General features: G+C 46.3%; 1 protein-coding gene across 3 annotated transcripts in view; it reads right to left on the reverse strand.

The window, feature by feature from the left end:
• The window catches only part of klhl12 (kelch-like family member 12), a 46,407-nt gene extending 32,644 nt beyond the window's left edge, over window positions 1–13,763 (reverse strand). For 2 of the 3 annotated variants that reach the window (XM_048553111.1, XM_048553109.1), the window contains exons 1-3: window positions 13,584–13,763; window positions 11,597–11,711; window positions 9,551–9,785 (exon numbers count right to left, since the gene is read on the reverse strand). In XM_048553111.1, the coding sequence (XP_048409068.1) occupies window positions 9,551–9,733 (183 nt within the window). In that variant the 5' untranslated portion in view covers window positions 9,734–9,785; window positions 11,597–11,711; window positions 13,584–13,763. Of the gene's footprint in view, window positions 1–9,550; window positions 9,786–10,632; window positions 11,179–11,596; window positions 11,712–13,583 lie in introns of those variants that run through there. The other variant, XM_048553110.2, reaches the window with a different exon arrangement.
• Between the last annotated feature and the right edge of the window lie 9,699 nt (window positions 13,764–23,462).

Raw genomic sequence — 23,462 nt, forward strand, 5'->3', positions numbered from 1 at the left:
CCTGGACCATGGCACATCAGGCCATTGTGTTCACTATGGTCATGGATCTAATTTCTTCCGGTGATCTCCCCCACATCCGCTTCCAAGCTAATAGTCCCCCACCCCGCACAACTTGTTTCTACCTCCTGCCAAAAATCCACAAACAGGACTGTCCAGGAAGATCCATTGTTTCAGCCTGCTCACGCCCCACAGAACGCATCTCTTCCTACTCAGTCTTCTCCCCCCCTCCACCTTCGCTCCAATCCCTACCCACATACATCCATGATTCATCTGATGCCTTAGACCGGTTTCAAAACTTCCAGTTTACCGGCTCCGGCCACCTCCTCTTTACCATGGATGTGCAATCCCTTTACACACCCATTCCCCACCAGGAGGGTCTTAGGGCTCTCCTCTTCTTCCCCACCCACCACTACCCTCCTCCGCTTGGCCAAGCTTATCCTCACCCTCAACATCTTCTCTTTCAACTCCTCTCATTTTCTTCAGGTAAGAGGGGTTACCATGGCTACCCACATGGGCGCTAGTTATGCCTGTCTCTTCATGGTCGTGGAACATTCCTTGTTCCAGTCCTATTCCGGCCCCCACCCACAACTCTTTCTCTGATACATCGATGATATCATTGGTGCTGCTTCCCTCTCTCGTCTAGAATTGGAAAACTTCATCAATTTCACCTCCAATTTCCACCCTGCCCTCACTTTCACCTGGTCTATCTGATTCCTCCCTTTCCTTCCCCGACATTTGTGTTTCCATTTCTGGAGATAGACTGGCCACTAATATCCATTACAAACTCACCGACTCCCACAGCCACCTGGGCTATACATCCTCACACCCTGCTTCCTATAAAGACTCCAACCCATTCTCTCGGTTCCTCCGCATCCGTCGCATATGTTCAGATGAGGCCAACTTCCGACAAGGGAGCCTCCGAAATGTCCACATTCTTCGTCAACCGAGGATTCTCCAGCTCCGTTGCCAACAGGGCCCTCAAATCGGGTCCGACCCATCTTCCACACTTCTGTCCTTACACCCTCTCTTCCCTCCCACAACAGCAATAGGGTTCCCCTTGTCCTTACCTACCATCACACCAGCATCCACATCGAGAAGATCATCAGATGCCATTTCCGCCATGTCCAGCGAGATGCCACCGCTAGACACACACTCTCCTCCCTTCCCTTGTCTGCCTTCCAAAGGGACCGCTCCTTCCGGGACACTCTGGTCTATACTTCCTTCACCCCCAACACCTCCCCACAGCCGCACGGCACCTTCCCCTGTAAGTGACGAAGGTGGATACCTGCCCGTTTACCTCCTCCCTCCCCACTATCCAAGGGCCCAAACATACCTTCCAAGTGAAAAAACACTTCACCTGCACTTCCCAGAATCTAGTTTACTGCATTCGCTGCTCACAATGTGGTCTCCTCTACATTGGGAGAACAAAGCAAGGGCGTGGCAATCGCTTCACAGAACATCTACGTTCTGCTCGCAAAAAAGACCCAGAACTACCTCTTGCCTGCCACTTCAATGCATCACCTTGCTCCCTAGCCAACATCTCTGTCTCCAGCTTGCTACAGTGTTCCAGTGAAGCCCAATGCCAGCTGGAGGAATGGCACCTCATTGGACTCAATACTGAGTTCAATAATTTTAGGGCCTAAACTCTCCCATGTCCCATGCCCCCACCCCACACACCAGGCCTTGTTACCACTACACACCCCTTGTTGTTAGTCACTAATAGTCCTCATTAGCAACTACTCAGCCTCCCAGCCTGATCATTAGCAACTCCTTTGTCTGTCCAACTGTGTTTCTCTCTCTTTGGGCTCTATCCTATCATTCACTCCCTACCCCATCCATCTCCCTATTTTCAGCATATGAACTGATGTTTTCCCAGCCACTATCAGTCCTGAGAAGAGTCACCAGACCCGAAACGTTAACTGTTTTCTCCTCCACACATGCTGCCAGACCTGCCAACAACTTTGTTTTTGTTCAAACTTCACAAAGCTCACCTCATACTGCCGTCTCCACCCCATGGCCAAGGAATGCCTCACACTGACCCCAACTTTCTATGTATGAAATTCATGAACTTCAATGCAGTAAAGCCAAGTGCTGTGTAACTCATACTACTATAGCCATATTACACATTTATTTCTGGTTTCTTCCTACTGTCGTACTCGCAAGAGGGAACCCAGAACACAATGTACTGATTTATGCGACGCTCTCTGCATGTGGAAATGGGTGCTACAATCCATAGAGATGGATTCAGCAAAATCACTAGGAGAAAGGGTTAACTACACAGCACTACCAGCAGCTGGTATTTAAACCATGTAATGACAAGGCAATATTTAGACACTAGAGTTAAACTATAACCATTAATCAAGTCATTGGGCACATCCTCATATTTAGAATCTTTTAAAAAGGAATCCAGTTTTCTTTCGCCACCAGGAGTGATTTCTCACTGCAAGAGTTGTTGTTCTGAGAGTCAACTCTGATCCTCGATTAATTGGGAAATTGGCTCTGATCTAATGTTTTGTCTAATCCCTACCCCTCAGCTAATGAAATCAATATTCCCACATTGAACACTAGTTGGAAGAAATACTGAGAAAAGCAATGGAAAGAAGTGCCTGTCCAAGTTACAGGGCATCCTGACGCATTATGCCTTCAGGGTCACTGTATCAAAATCCTGGAACACCCACTCTAAAAGCACCGCGAGTGAACCTACACCACAAGGACTGCCACAGTTCAAGGCAGCAGCTCACCCAGTATATCTTTCACTCTGCCATTACCATTACGCCAAGTGACCAACTTTGGTTAAACAAGGAATGTAAAAAAATGCCTCAAGCAACACTCAGCATATGTTGCAATGAGAGGCCAGTCTGGTAAGGTTAGTGTCACAGGAATTCTAAATGGCGGCAGCATTGTGCAATAGACAGAATACAATGTGAATGCACCAGTCCTACTCCATTCAGTTATGAATCCTGGTGGACAATTAAACAACTACCAAGACGAAGAGGCTCTATAAACACGTGGCCAATTCAAATGAATAGGCATCAGCTAATAATGACAGCTTTACAGGGCTGAAACGGCTCTTGTGATGCACTGATAGTATCCCCACCTCTGAATCAGGAGGTCTGAGTTCAAGTTCCACTCTTTCCAGAGATGTATTACATCATCTCAGAATCAAGTTGATTAGATAAATCTAAAAGTTGCAGAGTAACATGCAGGTAATTGCATGATGAGCCTTACTACAGTAAATCCTTTGTATCCACGAGTTTACAACTTGTGAATTTTCCAAGAATTAGCAACAGAATTCAACATATGCGAGCAAACTCACGTATCCATGATTTTTAACAGGCTCTGCACTTGCAGATTTCAGTATTCGCGGGGGCTTACAGTAATGGAACCCTTGGGCATACAGAGGAAGACTGTATTGTCTTTCATTTCTCTTATTTAAGTTAACAGGTTAAACATACAACTACAGATTCTAAGTTGGGATAGGTTTACATTTGGTCATTTTTAAGTGTTAAGTTTTATTTGTGGTGCATTTAGTTAGCATCCAAGGCAACTCAATCTGGTAGCATCTCTATCGTTTACCATGTACGAAGTTGAGGCAGTTCTCCTGCCCTGGGCAGCCACAAGTATAGGAAGTTGTAGCAGTTGGAGGAGCTGGCTTCTGGCTTTCAGAGGTCAAGCAGCAGCTGAAGTCACTGTGTGGATGTGGAAGAGCTCAGGAGGTGATTATCCCATAGCTTAACAGTGTTTAGTAGAGAGGACATGGGTAACCATCAGATGGTCAGGGAGAACCAAGCAAGTAAAAGCAGCCTCAATTTCTGGCTGGAAATCAGTTGTGGATAAGGAGGAGGGTGGGGGTTCTCCTGTGGAGTGCAGATGAAGGCAAGGCAATGGCTCAGCTGTGTGGGCTGGGAAGGAATTGTGATATAAATTAACTAGGAGGGCAGCCAATTATTTCTACAACTGCAGAGCGTTTTGAGGGAAAAGTGAACTGTCAAAGCCAATCTGTATCCCTCTGCTCCCTGCCCATTCACATAATCTGTCTAGGTACATCTTAAAAGATGCTATCATGCCTGGCTCTACCACCTCCGCTGGCAACGCGTTCCAGGCACCCACTACCTTCTGCGTACAGAACTTTCCACGCATATTTCCCTTAAACTTTTCCCCTCTCACCTTGAAATCGTGAACCCTAGTAACTGAGTCCCCCATTCTGGGAAAAGCTTCTTGCTATCCACCCTGTCTATACCTCTCATGATTTTGCAGACCTCAATCATGTCCCCCCCCACCCCACACCTCTACCTTTCTAATGTAAATAATCCTAATCTACTCAACCTCTCTTCATAGCTAGCACCCCCTATACCAGGCAACATCCCGGTGATCCTCCTCTGCACCCTCTCCAAAGCATCCACATCCTTTTGGTAAATGTGGCGACCAGAACTGTACACAGTATTCCAAATGAGGTCAAACCAAAGTCCTATACAACTGTAACATGACCTGCCAACTCTTGTACTCAATACCCCGCCCAACGAAGGAAAGTATGCCATGTGTCTCCTTGACCATTTTATCAACGTGCGTTGTCACCTTCAGGGTACGATGGACGTGCACACCCAGATCTCTCTGTTCACCAATTTTCCCCAGGGCTTTTCCATTTACTACATAGTTCCCTCTTGAACTGGATCTTCCAAAAGGTATTACCTCGCATTTGCCTGGATTGAACCCCATCTGCCATTTCTCTGCCCGACTCTCCAATCTATCTACGTACTGCTGCATTCTCCAACAGGCCACTTCACTGTGCTACTCCACCAATCTTAGTGTCATCTGCAAACTTGCTAATCAGACCATCTAGACCTTCCTCCAGATCATTTATGTATATCACAAGCAACAGTGATGCCAGCACAGATCCCTGGTCACTTCTCCATTTTGAGAAACTTCCTTCCACTACAACTCTCTGTCTCCTATTGCCTAGCCAGTTCTCTATCCATCCAGCTGGTACACTCAAATATGTAATACGTAGAAATAACAGCTATGAGACAACTGAGGCACGTAAAAGGGGCAATCTGGTACAGGGTGCAACCGATCAATGATTCTCCTTATATGCCAGAAAAATAATGTGTAGATCGTATTTTGTAATAACTATCATGCATATAGGACCATGAATAAGCAATCATTGGAGCAACACAATAGAGGGCATATAATTAAATTCTAAAACAAAGATCGTTTTAGATCCCACATCAGAGAGAAACAGAAGCAAATATGTATGTAATTTGTTGAAAAGTGCAGAAACAAACAATATTAGAGGATTTCAACTCCCCTAATATTAACTGGGATAAAAGGTAAAGTGTAAAAATTTGAATTGAATTCTTGAAACAGTCAGAACTGCACACATAGCAAGTCCAACAACAGAAGGATGAGTTTTGGATTTACACTCAGATAGTGAATCTGGGCATGCAGGGATATCAGAGGGACAGCACTGTGGTAATAATGATTAGGATATGGTTAGATTTAGTGTATTTGCGGTAAACGATAAAGGGACATCAAGAGTAAAAGCTTTAAACTTTAGAAGGCTGACAGGGGTAAACTGAGATCTGGTTTAGCAAAAGTGGTCTGAAAATGGGTAAATCACTGTCAGATATTCAAGGTGGAAGTGAAGAGGGTGAAGAATAAAACAAAACGCTAACAGACAAAAAAAAATGGGACTAACAAATCTCGATACCAGCACTCCTTCTCAATGGACGTCAAACAGCATACAAAGTACGGTAAAGGGGATTTAATGGTGATAGTGGTAATATCAATGAACGAGTAACCCAGAATGCCAGGTTTGTGTTTTGGGGACTTGGATTCGAATCCTACTGTGGCATATAGGGAAATCTGAATCCAATAGTAAAAACAGGTCTTGAATAATGATAACTGCATAACCAGTGTCGATTGTTGTTAAAAAGAAAACCACCCGATCTGCGTACATGTGACTCCAGACCCACAGCTCACTGTGCATTTAGAAATTGGAATGAATGCTGACTTAGCCAGTGATGCTCAAGTCCCATGAGCATTTCAAAAAATATGAAAGCTGATTTCAGCCACCCAGAAGGGAGGTGACGGCACAGTGATATTGCTGCTAGGCTGGTGATCCAGAGAACCAGGTAATGTTCCAGTGACTGGGATTCAAAGCCAACAGATGGTGAAATTAATATTTTAAAAATTTGGAATTAAAAGTCTAATGATGACTGTGAAACCATTGAAATTTGTCATTAAGTAAAAATCACTAATGTCATTTAGTGAAAGAAATCTGCCATCCAGAATTGTAGCCCCATTGTTATTAAAAGTAGATTAATGTTGCACCTTTGAACATTGAAATGGAGGAACTGTGAAATCTAACTGGAAAACTGAATTGACTGGGCGATCAAACTAGGCCAGATGCTATTTCTGAAGTATTGAAATTGAAAGAACTGAAAACTCCCAAGGTGGAAGATATTGTTTGAGCAGACACAGCATTTAAAAAAATTAAAAATGAAGAACTGTATTTTGACGTTTCCATCATTAGGAAATTCCAGGAACAAAAAGTTTCTTATTTTTATTGATGCTTGTAATGGAAATCTGTGACGGGTTCGCAAGTGTAAGAAGATTTATCATCTTTCTAGTGATAAAGGGACCCAGGTGTTGCCCTTCAGCTTAGCAAGCTAAAAACAAAAATCAGAATAATAAATAATAATTAAAAAAAATAAAAAAACAAAAGTTTTAAAAGATCAAAAAACAATTGAAGGCACATTTCTGAAGAAGGGTCCCGGCCCAAAACGTTAGCTTTCCTGCTTCTCTGATGCTGCCTGGCCTGCTGTGTTCCTCCAGCTCCACACTGTTATATTGGAGATGTAGGTGTTTTTACTGATGGTGGTTACCAGATAAAAAATACGTTACAGTGATTTTGGGGACGGGAAGGTGCTCAGTTGTGTGTGATAATGGTTCCGGGTAGACAAAGTAAAGGAACAAAAAAGACCAGAAGAACCGTAAAAAGTACTTTAGTGGCCAAATGTCTTGTTTTGGTGACATTCAGAATTCTCATGACACCAGGTTACAGTTCAACAGGTTTATTTAAAACCACAAGCTTTCGGAGCGCTGCTCCTTTGTCAGGTGGAGTGGAGAGAGGCTCACAGGCACAGAGTATACAAGCAGCCTATAAATTCTATTATATTATGTCTATATATTCAGTGCCTGTGCGCCTCTTTCCACTCCACCTAATGGAGGAGCAGCAACTACAACTTGGTGTTGTGTGACTTCTGACTTTGTCCAACCCAGTCCACCTTGTTTTGGTGGAGATAGATATGCCATTTTTCTTAGCAAAAATACCCAACAGTATCCATTCAGTGTTACAATGAAAGTAAGTCACTAAGGGATAAGGTACACTAAAAAAAAGTAAAAGACGACTAGAGTTGGTCTCCTGGCTTGATGGTAATGGTAGCACGGGGTCATGCCAGACCTGGAGGTTGCAGATTGTTTGCTTTTGCGAACAATTTTGTTGCTGGTGGCAACTACCAGATGCCTAATCTTGAGTTGCTATATTTGCTGAAAGTCCACATCAACCCTCAACAAGTGCTCACCCGAGCTATAAACCCACTGCCCGCCATGGACAGGGCCAATTTCATCTACAAGATTCCCTGCAGAGACTGCAAGGAACGCTACATCGGACAAACAGGAAGGAAACTAACAACAAGAGTACGTGAACACCAACTGGCTACAAAAACACATGACCAACACGCACTCATCTCAATCCACATGGACAAGGAGAACCACGACTTCGACTGGGACAAGATCAAGATCCTGGGACAGGCTAGGCAGAGACAAGCACGGGAATTCCTAGAAGTATGGCACTCTGCAAAGCAGGCTATTAATAGACACATTGAACTCGACCCCACATACATTCAACTACTGGGGCAATCCTTCGCAACGTACACCAGAGTTTAAAAACCAGGCAGAAAAACACACCGACGCTTCATCAGAGGCTGCACTGAGGATGTTACCAAGCATGGTAATGAAACGTCTGCGGAACAACAAACCAGCTCGGTGTGCCAACCAACCTCAACACCCACAACCCAAGCTACGAATCTACTCCAAAACCTTATTAAAAAGACTATTTTTTTAAGCAAAGTAGTTGTGCTACACAACACAGTGGAAGATCCATACTGCAGTTTTAAAACAGGTGCTGGAGAACAAAAACATCTCCAGATTAAAACAGGTGAATAACAGCAGTCAGCTATCTGATATAACTGTTGGACATACTGAGAAAAAGACAGTGATTTTAATGTGCAAAGAAAAAAAGCTGTAATTTTACATCTTGCTTGTTTTCCTCAATTATTATTCTATTGTCGTTTATTTCAAAAGTAACAAGGGAACCTGTTATCAACTAATGTTTGTTAGTTTAGAACTTAAACATTTTAAGAGGAGACTAGAAGGTGGATCTTTACGTATTGATAGGACACAAGAAACTGACTTGAAAAAAAGATACACCATTTTACACAAAATAAGAAGGGGATCCTGTTTGGCTGGGCCATAACTGGAATGGAGATGCAGCAAGAATAGTTAACTGTCAATCTTAATTCTCAGACCAGGCAGGTAGATTCTGATTATTCTGCTGCATCCTCATGGCAATCTCCATGACATCTCAGACCCTTCTCCTCCAACCTCAACCAATAAAACAGTTCTCCTCCATGTCGAACAACATCTGGCGGAAACTAAGCGTTGGAAAACCATTGGACATACTGTCGGTGAGGGACTTCAACATCCATTACCAAGAGTAGCACAGCAGCAGCAAAACTGACTGAGCTGATAAACGACGTAGCTGCTAAACTAGGTCTGTGGCAGACAGTGAGGAAATTACAGTATTGCTAAGAGTAACTACTGCACAGTCATTGTGGAAATGAAGTAAAAGTCTTCAAAACGATTATATCTTCTATCGTGTTGCATAGCACAACCACTGTGCTTTAAAAAAAGACTTTTAACAAATATAGCAACTCAAGATTAGGCATCTGTTAAGTGCCATCAGCAACAAAATTGTTCTCAAAAACAAACAATCTGCAACCTCCTGGTCCGGCATGACCCCGAAGTTACCATTACCATCAAGCCAAGGGACAAACTCTAAACAGAAGTGCAGAAAGGGATACCAAGAGCAGCACTAGGCATACCTACAAATGGGGTGCCAACCCGGGGATGCTGCAAACATAACTACTTGCAAACCAAACTGTACAAGAAACAAATGACAGTGCTACGCAATCTCACAAACCAACAGGTCAGACCTAAGCTCTACAGACTTGACACATTCAGCCATGAATAATGGTGTAGAATTATAAATAATTCATTGGAGGAGGTTATGTTATAAAAATTCCTATCCTCAATGATAGAGGTGCCTAGCACATCAAACGAAGGCTGAAGCTTTTGCAACACGCTTCTCCAACGTGGTTCGTTAATACCTTTGCTTTTCATTTGACTAAAATTGGTAAGCCGACAACTGTTAGTGTTACTGTGAGAAAGGAGTAACCAACCTTTACAGCCAAATTCATGGCCAGCTTACCTCACTGGTGAACATGGCACAGAAATAGTCACTGCAGGCAGCCAACACAATACGATGGGCAGGAAAGTCCTTGCTATCAACTCGCAAAGTGACATCACACAGGGTGTTACTCTTCCTCAGAGAGTTCATCGTGTTAAGTATGGACTTGGCATGTGAGTTGGTCATTATATCCCGAGGAGCCATGTTCCGCCTTTCCTCTTTTAGAGTCAGTGAAGAGAGAGATAATCACCTACAGCTGGATTAAAATCACACCAACAACACATTATTAAAAAGCTAGGAAAATCAATGCTCTCATGTTTAATATGTTATTTGCAAAATTTGAGGCTGTAGGATCAATATAGATTTTAAAGCATTTTTGTTTAAAGAAAATATTTGACAAACGCACATCCGACAGTACTATCTGAGAAATCATGGACAACGTCCGCAATACCCATCTTTTTCCTCAGCTCTTTGCTATGATTTTACCTGTTGGCTAACCTAAAGAGGCAATTTGCTTCTTTGTGTTTTGATCTCAAGACCTCTTTCCATTCCCTATCTGGTGCATCACACTGACTGTTCGTATATCTTCTCACTGGTTACACTGACGAGATCGCCATACCAACACTCAAGTACAGGCCGCCACACTGCTGCTAGTCCATCCATGGCAATCTATCCCCTTCTTAAAAGCTGCTGCATGGCAAATCAGAAACTCATTTCTCAAGATATCTTGGGATAATTTAGTTTTAGGATTAGTGCATTTTCAATCTAAGATTTACCCTTTTTTGTTGTTGCCAACACAAATACAAACACAAGCACATGTCTGCAGGCCACAACACAACAGAACCGTCTTTGTAACTCTGTCCATTGTTACCATGTCTCTAATCCAACCACAAGGCAGAGATCACTCAGTCATCACCAACACACTAAAGTTCTCAAGGTTCTAATCTTGGCTTAGTACTAGAATACTAATATCCCACTCAATGTGATTTTAAACCTTAGTACTTTAGGCCGGTGCTTAAGGAGTTCATTCTAACTGGAGGTGATATCATTCAGATGAAACGTTAAACTAAAGTTTCTCTCAAAAGTGATGTAAAAGATCTCACGTTCTGGATGAAGAGGAGCCTGATCCAAATGTTAAACTCAACATTCAGGCCTCGTCTGGACAGCATGGATTCAACTTGCTCTGAAAAACATCCCCAGAAATTGACCCTTTAATCTTTTACTTATAAATTCTGTGTCTGATATTACCTGTCTCACGAACCCCTGAAGGAGGAGTAAGACTCCGAAAGCTTGTGTTTTCAAATAAACCTGTTGGACTATAACCTGGTGTTATGTGACTTGACCCCAGAAATAGACACAGTGCATCAATTCCACCTAAATGTTTCCCAAATGCATATTCCACATCACAACAGACAAAGGAACCCACTTATGAACCTTTGGTTATCGCAATGAACACCAAGGTTTCTGATTAAAACAGAATGCCTTGGTGAGTTATTACAACCACTTTCCTGTCACAAACACAATTTATTTGCCAACTCTTGATTCTATTCCACTTCAGATAAGGGCAACAGGTTAAATATATTGCTCCAATTCTGAGCACAGACTGACAGCTTATTGTCCCAACAGTTTTACGATATTTATACTCAATCAAGTCCAAGAAATAACAGACCTGGTGTCTGAGTACTTGAGGCTAGATCTGGTATTAGTGGATTAAACTGAATAAATTAATTTAAGAATCCACTGGCAGAGGTGCTGCAACAGAAAATAATGCAGTGGGAGCCTGAAGATCCTTGTGATCCTGAAAAGCAACAAACAACCCTGTAGTCTGACCACAGAAACAATGAAAACAGGTTAAATTGCAAAAACAGCCTGACAAGATGACTTGGGAATGTTTTAGGAACACTGAAACGAATTAGACATATTATTTGTCTTCACGCCACAGAGATGGCTTATTCTTACTGCATCCACAGTTCTTTCGGTTTTTATTTAGGCTTATTCTTAGACTTGTTTGCCAAACCAGAGTTACTACCACATTTGATAAGCCATGGCAGAACTGAAGTCCATCACCTGCCAGCAGCATAAAATTACTCCTGAGATTTTCTGTTCTTCCAGAACCGGGCAAAGCTAATTTCACAGAATTTCTCCCAGTTCAATCGCCTTCAGCCATATCCAGTCATATCACCTGCAATTAAAAAAAATCAATATGATAAAATTGATTCATTTCTCAAAGAATGCACTTCCACCATGTGTGCACAACCTGAATCTGTATCAGGAAATGAAAATACTACAGTGTTACAGGCTCTGCTTCCTCTCCAGGCAGGAGACATCTTTCTATCAGTAGAAAATTGCAACCCCCAGGAGCCTGTTCCAGTAATTCAGCCATGCACTATGGAAACACTTACTTTAAATAGGTCACAGAAAAATGGTTCCACAGTATTCTTGATAACAGAATGGCTTAAATAGCTTCTGTAAACCTTTTTGGTCGAGCTGGGATTTTCTTTGTGTTAACTGTTTCCTCCTCTTTCGAGTACTTTCATTTGGAAGGATGCATACGGACCTTCCAAGCTGTCTTGTTGACCCTTTTCTGGTATGTTAACACATCCTGCGCTGCTCTAGCACTAATATTTGTGCAACAAAGAAAGCATTTAATCAATTGGCATGGGTCTGTAACCATAGGCTCTATTCAACCATTACCAATAGGTTTAAAGATGCCATCTTACTGCAGATCTTAAACTCTACTGCAACTCTCTTGAATCCTTTGCTTTAACCATATTGCTAACCACCCCCACCCCAAACACAAGTAGTGTCAAAGTCTCCAACAAGATTAGGTCCACACTCTGGAACTTACCTTCTTAAACCCCCCTATTTAATTTTTAACATTTAAACATTCGAAGCACCTTGGATGCTTTCCCCGTGAAACCACTGCGAATGTGAGCAAGACCCTTTTCGGCACCAGCAAAAGTAGTTATAACTAAGAAATAAAAGCAAACTACTGCTGGAGTTCTGAAGAAGTCATATTGGATTCTCATTATAACCAAGAACCAATGCAGAGCAGACACCTTCTTGAATGGACTCTCGGGAAACTTCTCCCCGAGGTAATTATTTCCACATCAAAACCTTTAAACCTGGAGTCAAAATTTCCAAACTAATTCTTCGTCTATCACAAAGTATCTGCACCATTTATGTGGTCTTCTTTAAACACTGTTGTCTATTTATTGACCTTTGCTGCTGTTCTTGTCTCCCCATATTCTTCCCTCTTGCTACCCCTTTCTGTGTTTATTTCCAATTCTCTGGATTCCTCATCTTTTCCTCCTCTCCTCCTACTGTTCATTTTCTACTGCATCCTGGATCTGCACAACTCCAGTCATGCCACCTGGATTCCTGGAGGTCTCTCCACCTTGCCCTTCCTCCGGACGCTGGTCATCTTGTCTCTTCCTCGTGATCACACCCTCCCCCATTCATCATCCCCATTCACCTTCCCCCAACGACCACCCCCATTCTGCTCTCCCTCAGTGATCACCCCCAGTGATGACCTGCCATCCCACACCATCAATGATCTTCCCCAATGACCACCCCCAATTCCCCTCTCCCTCAGTGATCTCCCCCCATGATTACCTGCCATTCCCCTCTCCTTCGGTGATCTCCCCCAATGACCACCCCATTCCCCTCTCCCTCGGTGATCTCCCCCAGTGATTACCAGCCATTCCACCCCCTCAGTGATCTCCCCCAATGACCCACCCCCATTCCGCTCTCCCACAGTGATCTCCTCCAGCGACCAGCCATTTCCCACCTCAGTGATCTCCCCCAATGACCACCCCATTCCCCTCTCCCACGGTGATCTCCCCCATTGATTACCAGCCATCCCACCCCCTCAGCCATCTCCTCCGAACCCAGTGATCAACCCCAACCCCTCCCTCAGCGACTAACCCAGTGATCATCCCATTCTACCCCCCCTCAGCGATCTTCCTCAGTGATCACCCCGAGATGTACAGCCTTGACGACCAATTGCAGGGTTTTCATCTTTAACATAAAACACAGAACATTTCATCTTTACCAGGATCATTCCCGATCCCATCTCTCCGCGTTTTGCCGGCCGGCCGGCCCTTTCCTCACCCAGATGAGGGGATGGGAGATTGTGTAGAGGAGCTAGGGGTCAGGCCGCAGCTCCAAGGCCCGAGCCCCAGCCGAGCTCTTACCGCCCTCCAGCCGCGGCTCCTACTGGACTACAACACCCACAATGCACGGCCTGACGCATGCGCGCGTAGTGAAAGCTCACGTGACATCTTTCAACAGCTGATCCTCACCCTCCCATACCAAAACCTCCCCAACCCCCAAACCCCGCCTACCATCACCTTCCCCACCCCCTAAAGACCCCCTACCAACACTTCCCTCCCCCAAACCCCTCCCATCATCACCTTCCCCACCCCCTAAAGCCCCCCTACCAACACCTCCCCACCCCCAAAACCCTTCCCACCATCACCTTCCCCATCCCCTAAAGCCCCCCTACCAACACCTCCCCATCCCCTAATCCCCTCCTACCATCACCTTCCCCACCCCCTAAAGCCCTCCCACCATCACCTTCCCCACCCCCTAAAGCCCCCCTACACACCTCCTAGCATCACCTTCCCCATCCCCTAAAGCCCCCTACCAACACCTCCCCACCCCCTAAACCCCTCCTTCCATCACCTTCCCCACCCCCTAAAACCTCCCTACCAACACCTCCCTCCCCCAAACCCCTCCCACCATCAACTTCCCCACCCCCTAAAGCCCCCCTACCAACACTTCCCTCCCCCAAACCCCTCCCACCATCACCTTCCCCACCCCCTAAAGCCCCCCTACCAACACCTCCCCACCCCAAACCCCTCCCACCATCACCTTCCCCACCCCTAAAGCCCCCTACCAACACCTCCCCACCCCCCAAACCCCTCCCACCATCACCTTCCCCACCCCCTAAAGCCCCCCTACCAACACCTCCCTCCCCCAAACCCCTCCCACCATCACCTTCCCCACCCCCTAAAGCCCCCCTACCAACACTTCCCTCCCCCAAACCCCTCCCACCATCACCTTCCCCACCCCCTAAAGCCCCCCTACCAACACCTCCCCACCCCCAAACCCCTCCCACCATCACCTTCCCCACCCTAAAAGCCCCCCTACCAACACCTCCTCACCCCCAAACCCCTCCCACTATCACCTTCCCCACCCCCTAAAGCCCCCCCTACCAACACCTCACCACCCTTTAAACCCCACCGACCATCACCTTCCCCAACCCCTAAAGCCCCCCTACCAACACCTCCCCACCCCCAAAACCCCTCCCACCATCACCTTTCCCATCCCCTAAAGCCCCCCTACCAACACCTCCCCACCCCCTAAATCCTTCCCACCATCACCTTCCCCATCCCCTAAAGCCCCCCTACACCCTTCCCACCATCACCTTCCCCACCCCCTAAAGGCCCCCTACCAACACCTCCCCACCCTCTAAACCCCTCCCACCATCACCTTCCCCACCCCCTAAAGGTCCCCTACCAATACCTCCCCACCCCCCAAACCCCTCCCACCATCATTTTCCCCACCCCCTAAAGCCCCCTACCAACACCTCCCCACCCCAACCCCTCCCACCATCACCTGCCCCACCCACTAAAGCCCCCCTACCAACACGTCCCCACCCTCTGAACCCCTCCCACCATCACCTTCCCCACTCCCTAAAGCCCCCCTACCAACACCTCCCCACCCCCAAACCCCTCCCACCATCACCTTGCCCATCCCCTAAAGCCCCCCACCAACACCTCCCTCCCCAAAACCCCTCCCACCATCACCTTCCCCACCCCCTAAAGCGCCCCTACCAACACCTCCCCCACCCCTGAACCCCCCACCAACACCTCCCCCATCCCTAAACCACCCACAAACACCTCACCACCCCTAAACACCCCACCCCAAACCACCCACCAACAACTCCCCACCCAAAATCCCCAACCACCAACATCTCCCCACCCCTGAACCCCTCCCACCATCACCTTCCCCACCCCCTAAAGCCCCCTACCAACACCTCCCATGTGGGTAGGGGTCCGTGGGGGAGGGGAATGTGTGTGTGCAGAGGGGGATTGGGGTAGGGAGGGGAAGGTGGGTGCATGTAGGGGATTAGTGGCAGGGGAGCTATGAGTGGATGTGGCGGATGGGGAAGAGGGTGGCAGTGGGGGAGGAGGGTTAGGGGTGTGGGAGATGTTGGTGGGAGAGGGGGATTAGGAGTGGTGGAAGAGTTGGTGGGGAATGGAGGTTAGTGGTGGGGGAGGTGTTGGTGGTGTGGGGACTAGGGGCGGGGGAGGGTGATTGGGGTGGGGGAGGTGGTGGTGAGCAGGGAGATGTTGTCGGGGGAGCGGAATTAAGGGTGAGTGAGGTTTTGGTGTGGGACAGGGAGGTGTTGGTGGGGGGTTGTTTAGGGGTGGGGGACGTATTGGAGGGGGAAGGGGATTAGGGGTGTGGGAGGCCTCCCCCACCCCTAAACCCCCCAACAACACCTTCCCCACCCCTAAATCCCCCACCAACACCTCCCCCACCCCTAAACCACCCCCAACACCTCCCCCACCACCAACACCACCCCACCCCTAAACCCCCACCAACACCTCCCCCACCCCTAAAACCCACACCCACCAACACCTTCCCCACCCCGAAACCCACCCCCACCCCTAAACCCTCCCCCACCAACACCTCCCCGCCCGTAAAGCCCACCCCCACCAACATCTCCCCCACCAACACCTTCCCCGCCCCTAAAGCCCAGCCCACCCCACCAATACCTCCCCCATACCTAATCTCCTAGCCCCACCAATACCTCCCCCACCTCGTAGCCACCACCCTCATCAACACATCCGCCATCCCTAATCTCCCCCACCCCCCCAACACCTCCCACACCCCAATCCCCCTCCCTCTCCAATACGTCCCCCACCCCTAAACCACCCCCCACCAACACCTCCCTGTCCCACACCAAAACCTCACTCACCCTTAATTCCCCTCCCCCGACAACATCTCTCTGCTCACCACCACCTCCCCCACCCCAATCACCCTCCCCCGCCCCTAGTCCCCACACCACCAACACCTCCCCCACCACTAACCTCCATTCCCCACCAACTCTTCCACCACTCCTAATCCCCCTCTCCCACCAACATCTCCCACACCCCTAACCCTCCTCCCCCACTGCCACCCTCTTCCCCATCCGCCACATTCACTCATAGCTCCCCTGCCACTAATCCCCTACATGCACCCACCTTCCCCTCCCTACCCCAATCCCCCCCTGCACACACACATTCCCCTCCCCAACAGACCCCCACCCACATCCCCCTCCCCCCACACACATCTCCCTCAACTGACATCCCCCTCCCCCATACATCCCCCACAGCCACCCACACATCCCCCACCCCTATTACCTCCCCCACACACACATCCCGCTCCTCCACACCTCCCCCACTCTTAGTCCCCGACACCTACACACTTCCCCCACCCCCTCCCTCCTTCCCATCCCCGCTTTATCCTCATTCCCCAACATTCACCCTCCCCTCTCCCTCATCCCCACCTTTTCCTATGGTCATCTCCCACCCCCTCCCTCTGGGAGTCAGGAGGTGGTTTATGGCAGTTTTCCTGATCACTGAACTGCTCCTGTAGCCACTGTGTTTATGTGGTGATTCTAGTTGAGTTTTTGATAAATGGTAACCCCAAGTATGTTGATAGTGAGGGATTCAGTGATGGGGGCAGTAGTTAGATTATTAGATTAGTGTCCTGAGACCATTCTGAGGGAGGGTGAACATGGAAAGGGATTGAACATCGCTGAAGATGAAGAGGAGGCTGCTGGAGCCCGTGAACTGATGTAAAGTGATGGAAAAATTGTGTTTGTAAGTGGAAAGGAACTAGACAAGGGGAGAAAAACAATCGGGTTAGGGCAGAGATCACCAGTGAAATGAGATTAGTGACCAAGTGGACACAATAGCCTGGTGTTCAATGGTAGGGTCATGGTCCAGGACCGAGATAGGAGGACGAGTCTAATAGCTGCACTCAGCCAGTATAATGTAGAAGCCAGCATATCAGACAACAACAGCACATTGCTAGGCTTGATTACAAAGTCAGAGTAGGATTGGAGAGCACACAGTGCGGTCAGTTCTGAGGGAGATGGGTTTGAATGGGTAAGGGGAGCAGAGAAATTGAAGCCACTAATGCCATGTCAATGGTTCTCAATGAACAGGTCGAGTGCAGGTAAAAGGCCAGAGAGAGGGGTCCAGGGAGATTGTTGGAGTTGGGTGAAGAGGTCTAGGGACAGGGAGAGGACTCTTATCGGAGGGAGGCAATGGCCTACTGGTATTATCGCTGGACTGTTAATCCAGAGACCCAGATAACATTCTAAGGATCCAGGTTCAAATCCCACCACGGCAGATGGTGGAACTTGAACTCAATGAAATATCTGGAATTAAGAATCTAATGATGACCGTGAATCCATTGTCAATTGTTGGGGGGGAAACCCACCTGGTTCACTAATGTCCTTTAGGGAGGGAAACTGCCAACCTTACCTGGTCTGGCCTACATGTGACTCCCGACCCAAAGCAATGTGGTTGACTCTTAACTGCCCTCTGGACAATTAAGGATGGGCAATAAATGCTGCCTAACAGCGATGCCCTCGTCCTGTGAATGAATTTAAGAAAGGATAAGAAGGCATTTTGTCTGTAAGAGTTGCTCCTTTTTTGAGGTATTTTCAGTTTTGAGCTGATTTCTTCAAATTCTAGGAGCAGTAATTCTTGTTTTATAACCTGTTGCATTGTTTTGGAAGACTGGGAGAAAAAAACAGATCAAAACAACAGCTTTAAAAAAAACAGGAAGACAGACAATGGCAGTGGCAATGACCAGGTGGGAAGGGATTCAAACGGAGAAATAAATCTGCACTGCTGGGTCTGACCTAGCTGACTGTTCTGCTGTTTGATTTCAAGTATCTCTGGCCATCGGAGCTCATCCAAGCAAAATTAACAAACAGTAAAATTCACAGCTGACCTAGGAGAAACCCGTGTTGGACATCTCACAGCAGGGGAGCAACTAAGTGGCTTTTTAAAGTGTAACCTTACTAATTATTTTGTACAACTACAACAGTGGGTTCTCTTGCAATTATATGTTTTATTGCGATCTGTCTCTTGACACAGATACTAAAAACAGATTCTAAGTTAGCTCGGAGCAGTGTTTTTAGAGCAGTAATACTGTGCTATTTTCTGAGTCTGTAGACAGTAGATAGTTGTAATGGTGGCCTTTAGAGCAGTGTTTGTACGCTTCCTGTTGGATGTGGGAGACTAGGGAGTCTTTGTGTTACTGATGACTATGTCGGCAGGAACTATGTTTGGTTGCAAATGTTATTGGATCGCATGGATCGATTGGAGCATCACCGAGAGACAATGTGGAATCTACAGGAGCTAGGGGTTGTGATGTATGACATTTTCGGAAAGGGAGAAAAACTGCAATATAGCCAGGAAGATGGGTTACCTCCAGGAAAGGTAGGAGAGGGAGGTAGGTATTGCAGGAGTCTTCTGTGGCTATCCCCATCTCAAACCAATATGCTGTTTTGGAACGTTTAGGGATGATGGACTCTCAAAGGAATGTAGCAGGGACAACCAGGTTTCTGGTATGAGACTGGCTCTAATATAATGAGAGGTACGTCAGGTTCCAAGTGACTAACTGTGATAGGGGAGTCACTAGTCAGATGATTCTGTGGCCAACAGCAAGACATCAGAAGGGCTACGGGGAGAGTGCAGGGAAGTGGAGTTGAAATGCCCATCAGCCATGATTTAAATGGCAGAGTGGACTTGATGGGCTGAATGGCCTTACTTCCACTCCTATGTCTTATGGTCTTATGTTCTTATGTTCTGTCCCTCATACACAGATCAAGGATATTTTGGAGAAGTGCAGAATATTCTCAAACAGGAGTGGGACCAGCTGGAAGTCATTGTACACATTGGAACCAACAGCATAGGATGAGAAATGGATGAGATTCTGAGGGGAGAAGATAGGAAGTTAGGCAGGAATTTCAAAAGGAGGTCCTCAAGGGTAGTAATACCTGGATTACTCCCGGTGCCACAAGCTAGTGAGGGTAGGAATAGGGGGATAGAGCAGATGAATGGGAAGCCTTCAAAAAATGAGATGAGAGTCCAGAGGCAGTATGTTCCTGTGAGTGTGAAGGGCAAAACTAGTAGGTGTAGGGAATGCTGGATGACTGGAGAAATTGAGGTTCTCGTCAAGAATAAGAAGGAAGTATATGTCAGGTATAGACAGCAGAGATCGAGTGAATCCTTAGGACAGTAAAAAGGCAGTAGGAGTGTATTTAAGAGGGAAATCAGGAGGGCAAGAAGGGGACAAAGCTTTAACAAAAATAGTTAAGGAGAATTGAAAGGGATTTTATAAATACGTTAAAGACACAAGAGTAACTAGAGATAAAACAGGGCTCCTTAAAGATCAGCAAGGCAGCCTCTGTGTGAAACCATAGGAGATGGGGGACATACTAAACAAGTATTTTGCATCAATGTTTACTGTAGAGAAGGATATGGAAAATAGAGAATGTGGGGAAATAGATAGTGACGTCTTGAAAAATCTCCATATCACAGAGGAGGTGGTGCTGAACATCTTAAAACGCATAAAGATGGATAAATCACTGGGATCTGATCAGGTGTACCCTAGAACTCTGTGGGAACATAGGGAAGTGATTGCTGGGCCCCGCGCTGAGATGTTTGTATCACTGACAGCTGCAGGTGAGGTGCCAGAAGACTGGAGGTTGGCTAACGTGGTATCACTATTTAAGAAAGGTGCTAAGGAAAAACCAGGGAACTATAGACCATTGGCCCTGATATCAGTGGTAGGCAGATTGTTGGAGGGAATCCTGAGGGACAGGATTTACATGTATTTGGAAAGGCAAGGACTGATTAGGGACAGTCAACATGGCTTTGTGTGTAGGAAATCACATCTCACTAATCTGATTGAGTTTTTTGAGGAAGTAATGAAGAGAATTGATGAGGACAGAGCGGTGGATGTGATCTATATGGACTTCAGTAAGGCGTTTGACAAGGTTCTTCATGGTAGACTAGTTAGCAAGGTTAGAGCACATGGAATACAGGGAGAACTAACAGTGGATACAGAACTGGCTCGAAGGTAGAAGAGGGTGGGTGGTGGAGGGTTGCTTTTCAGACTGGAGGCCTGTGACCATTACAGTGCCACAAGGATCAGTGCTGGGTCCATTGCTTTTCATCATTTATGTAAATGATTTGGATATGAATATAGGAGGTATGGTTAGTAAGTTTGCAGATTGACAATGAAATTGTAGGTGTAGTGAACAGCAAAGAAGGTTACCTCAGAGTACAACAGAATCCTGATCAGGTGGGCCAAGGAGTGGCAGATGGAATTTAATTTACATAAATGTGAGGTGTTACATATTGGAAAAGCAAATCTGGAAGGACTTATATACTTAATGATAAGGTCCTAGGGAGTGTTGACCTTGAGGTGCAGGTTCATAGTTCCTTAAAAGTGGTATCGCATATGGAAAGGATGGTGAAGAAGGTGTTTGGTCTGCTTGCCTTTATTGTTCAGTGCATTGAATGTGGGAGTTGGGAGGTCATGAAACAGCTGTATTGGACATCGGTTAGACCACTTTTGGAATGCCGTGTTCCGTTCTGGTCTCCCTGCTGTGGGAAGGATGTTGTGAAACTTGAAAGGGTTCAGAAAAGATTTACAAGGATGTCGCCAGCATTGGAGGGTTTGAGCTACAGGGAGAGGCTGAGTAGATTGGGGCTATTTTCCCTGGAGCTTCAGAGGCTACGGGGTGACCTTATCGAGGTTTAAAGAGGGAGGGAGAGTCCAAAACTAGAGGTCATAGGTTTAAGGTGAGAGGGGAAAGATTTAAAGGGATCTAAGGGGAAACATTTTTGCATGCTTGTATGGATGGTGCTTATATGGAATGAGCTGCCAGAGGAAGTGGTGGAGGCTGGTACAATTACAACATTTAAAAAGCATCTGGATGGGTATATGAATAGCAAGGATTTAGAGGGATATGGGCTAAATGCCAGAAAATGGGACGAGATTTATGTAGGAAATCTGGTTGGCACAGACAAGTTGGACTGAAGGGTCTGTTTCCATTCTGTATATCTATGTGACTATGACTCTAAATGGGTATGGAGGTGAAGGCGATAGAAGAATCATGTCTAAAATTCATTGAGATGGGGACAAAGAAGGATAAAACTAAGACCTTTGCTGAGTACAGAATGTACAGCATCAGAGCTGGAAGGTATAGCCAATACATGACAGGAGGTGAGGTTAGGGAAGGGGAGGGTAGGTAAATTCCAAAGAGGAGTGGTATCTCTAAGTTGTTGCATCTTGTGTTCATTAATGCCTGAAAGGAAAAGTTCCTTGTTAGAATGTCGAATGAGCTGTGGAATGAAGTGGAAGTGGGGGCCATGGCAGCTCTGAAGCAGCATGAGGTGGTGCTAATGGAGAGAGCGGGTGAGTGTGTGCATAAGGCAACACATGGCGCTGAGTGTGGAACTCAGGAATGAGGTGAGAGCAGCTATCTGAAGAACATTATACCTGTGATCCTGGGTGGATTTAAAACATGGAGGATAAGACTTCAGTTGAAATCCACGTGGGGTGAGCCGGAGGCAGTCACTGAGGAATGTCATGTGGCTGTGTAAACAAGTTTTGGCAAATACCTTGTCAAACACCAGGAACGACAACAAAAGGACACCAGGGAGATAAAATGCAGACTACGCAGCTGCTTTGCAGAACACCTACATTCTGATAGCAAAAATAACCTTAAGCTTCCTGTTGCCTGCCACTGTGTTCCCTGGTCAACATGTCTGTCTTGGGCTCCAAGAAGCTCAGCACAAGGTGGAAGAACAGCATGTTATTTTACGCTTGCGACCCTACAGCTGCATACTGAGTTCAATAATTTTTGGGACCTTAGCACCTTCTCCCATGTCCTTGCCCCAACCCCCACACACCAGACCTTATCATCACATGAGCTGCTACTGCACATGAACCATATTGGCTGTTGGTTTTCCCAGGCTAATTTATTACCATTTATTAGTCTGTGGTTCTCTCCCACGGCTTAACCTCCACTTATCATTTTCTCCCCCGACTCCATCTTCAGCATATATACCAACCTTTTCCTAGGCACAATCAGTTCTGAAGAAGGAGAATTGAACCTGAAAAGTTAGCTCTGTTTTTCTCTTCACAGACACAGACACACCTTTTGAGTTGTTCCAGCACTTTTTGTTTTTGTTTTTGATTTCTAGCATCTGTAGTTCTTTCTTGTTTTTGTGTCTAGAACGAGTTGGCAGTTTATGTGGCATGCTCTCCTTTCAGCGTATCTTCAATAAGGAGCAGAGTCCTTATCATTTGAAAAAATAACTAATTTAGCAATTAGTGCATCTCCTGTGCTGGTTTTGATTGTCTGAAGGAATCAGAGAGGAATTTCCCGGATTTATTTCCAGACTGATCCTAGATCTTTTCCTGAGTTTTGATCCTCACAAGATATAACATGGGAGCTGGGATCTGGCCGTACAAGCTAGGCGTCTTATGCCGGCGGATCTTTCTCTTTGAAATAGCCAAATGCTCAAGTATCGCCCAGCATCTAGATTGAAACTCATGGTTTTATCATCTTCCTCCCAAAGTAAATCAACATGGCAAGTAGGACTAGAATGAGGCATCGGTCAAGTCTTAACTAGGAAGAGTACACCAATGATCATGCCATCACAAAATGTGCAAATCCCAACTACACCAACAAAATAAGCAATTTGTTGACTCAGAACAACTTGAAAGATTCTTGGCGCAAGTCTTGAATTTTCCCTCTTACTACTTCCAAAAAGCAACATTGTATTGCGCAGCTCAAAAATGTTTGCAGCAAATGATTTGCACGTTGCAAAACTCTCATTTC

The sequence above is a fragment of the Stegostoma tigrinum genome, chromosome 21 (assembly GCF_030684315.1).
Source record: "Stegostoma tigrinum isolate sSteTig4 chromosome 21, sSteTig4.hap1, whole genome shotgun sequence".
In the NCBI taxonomy this organism is placed as follows: domain Eukaryota; kingdom Metazoa; phylum Chordata; class Chondrichthyes; order Orectolobiformes; family Stegostomatidae; genus Stegostoma; species Stegostoma tigrinum.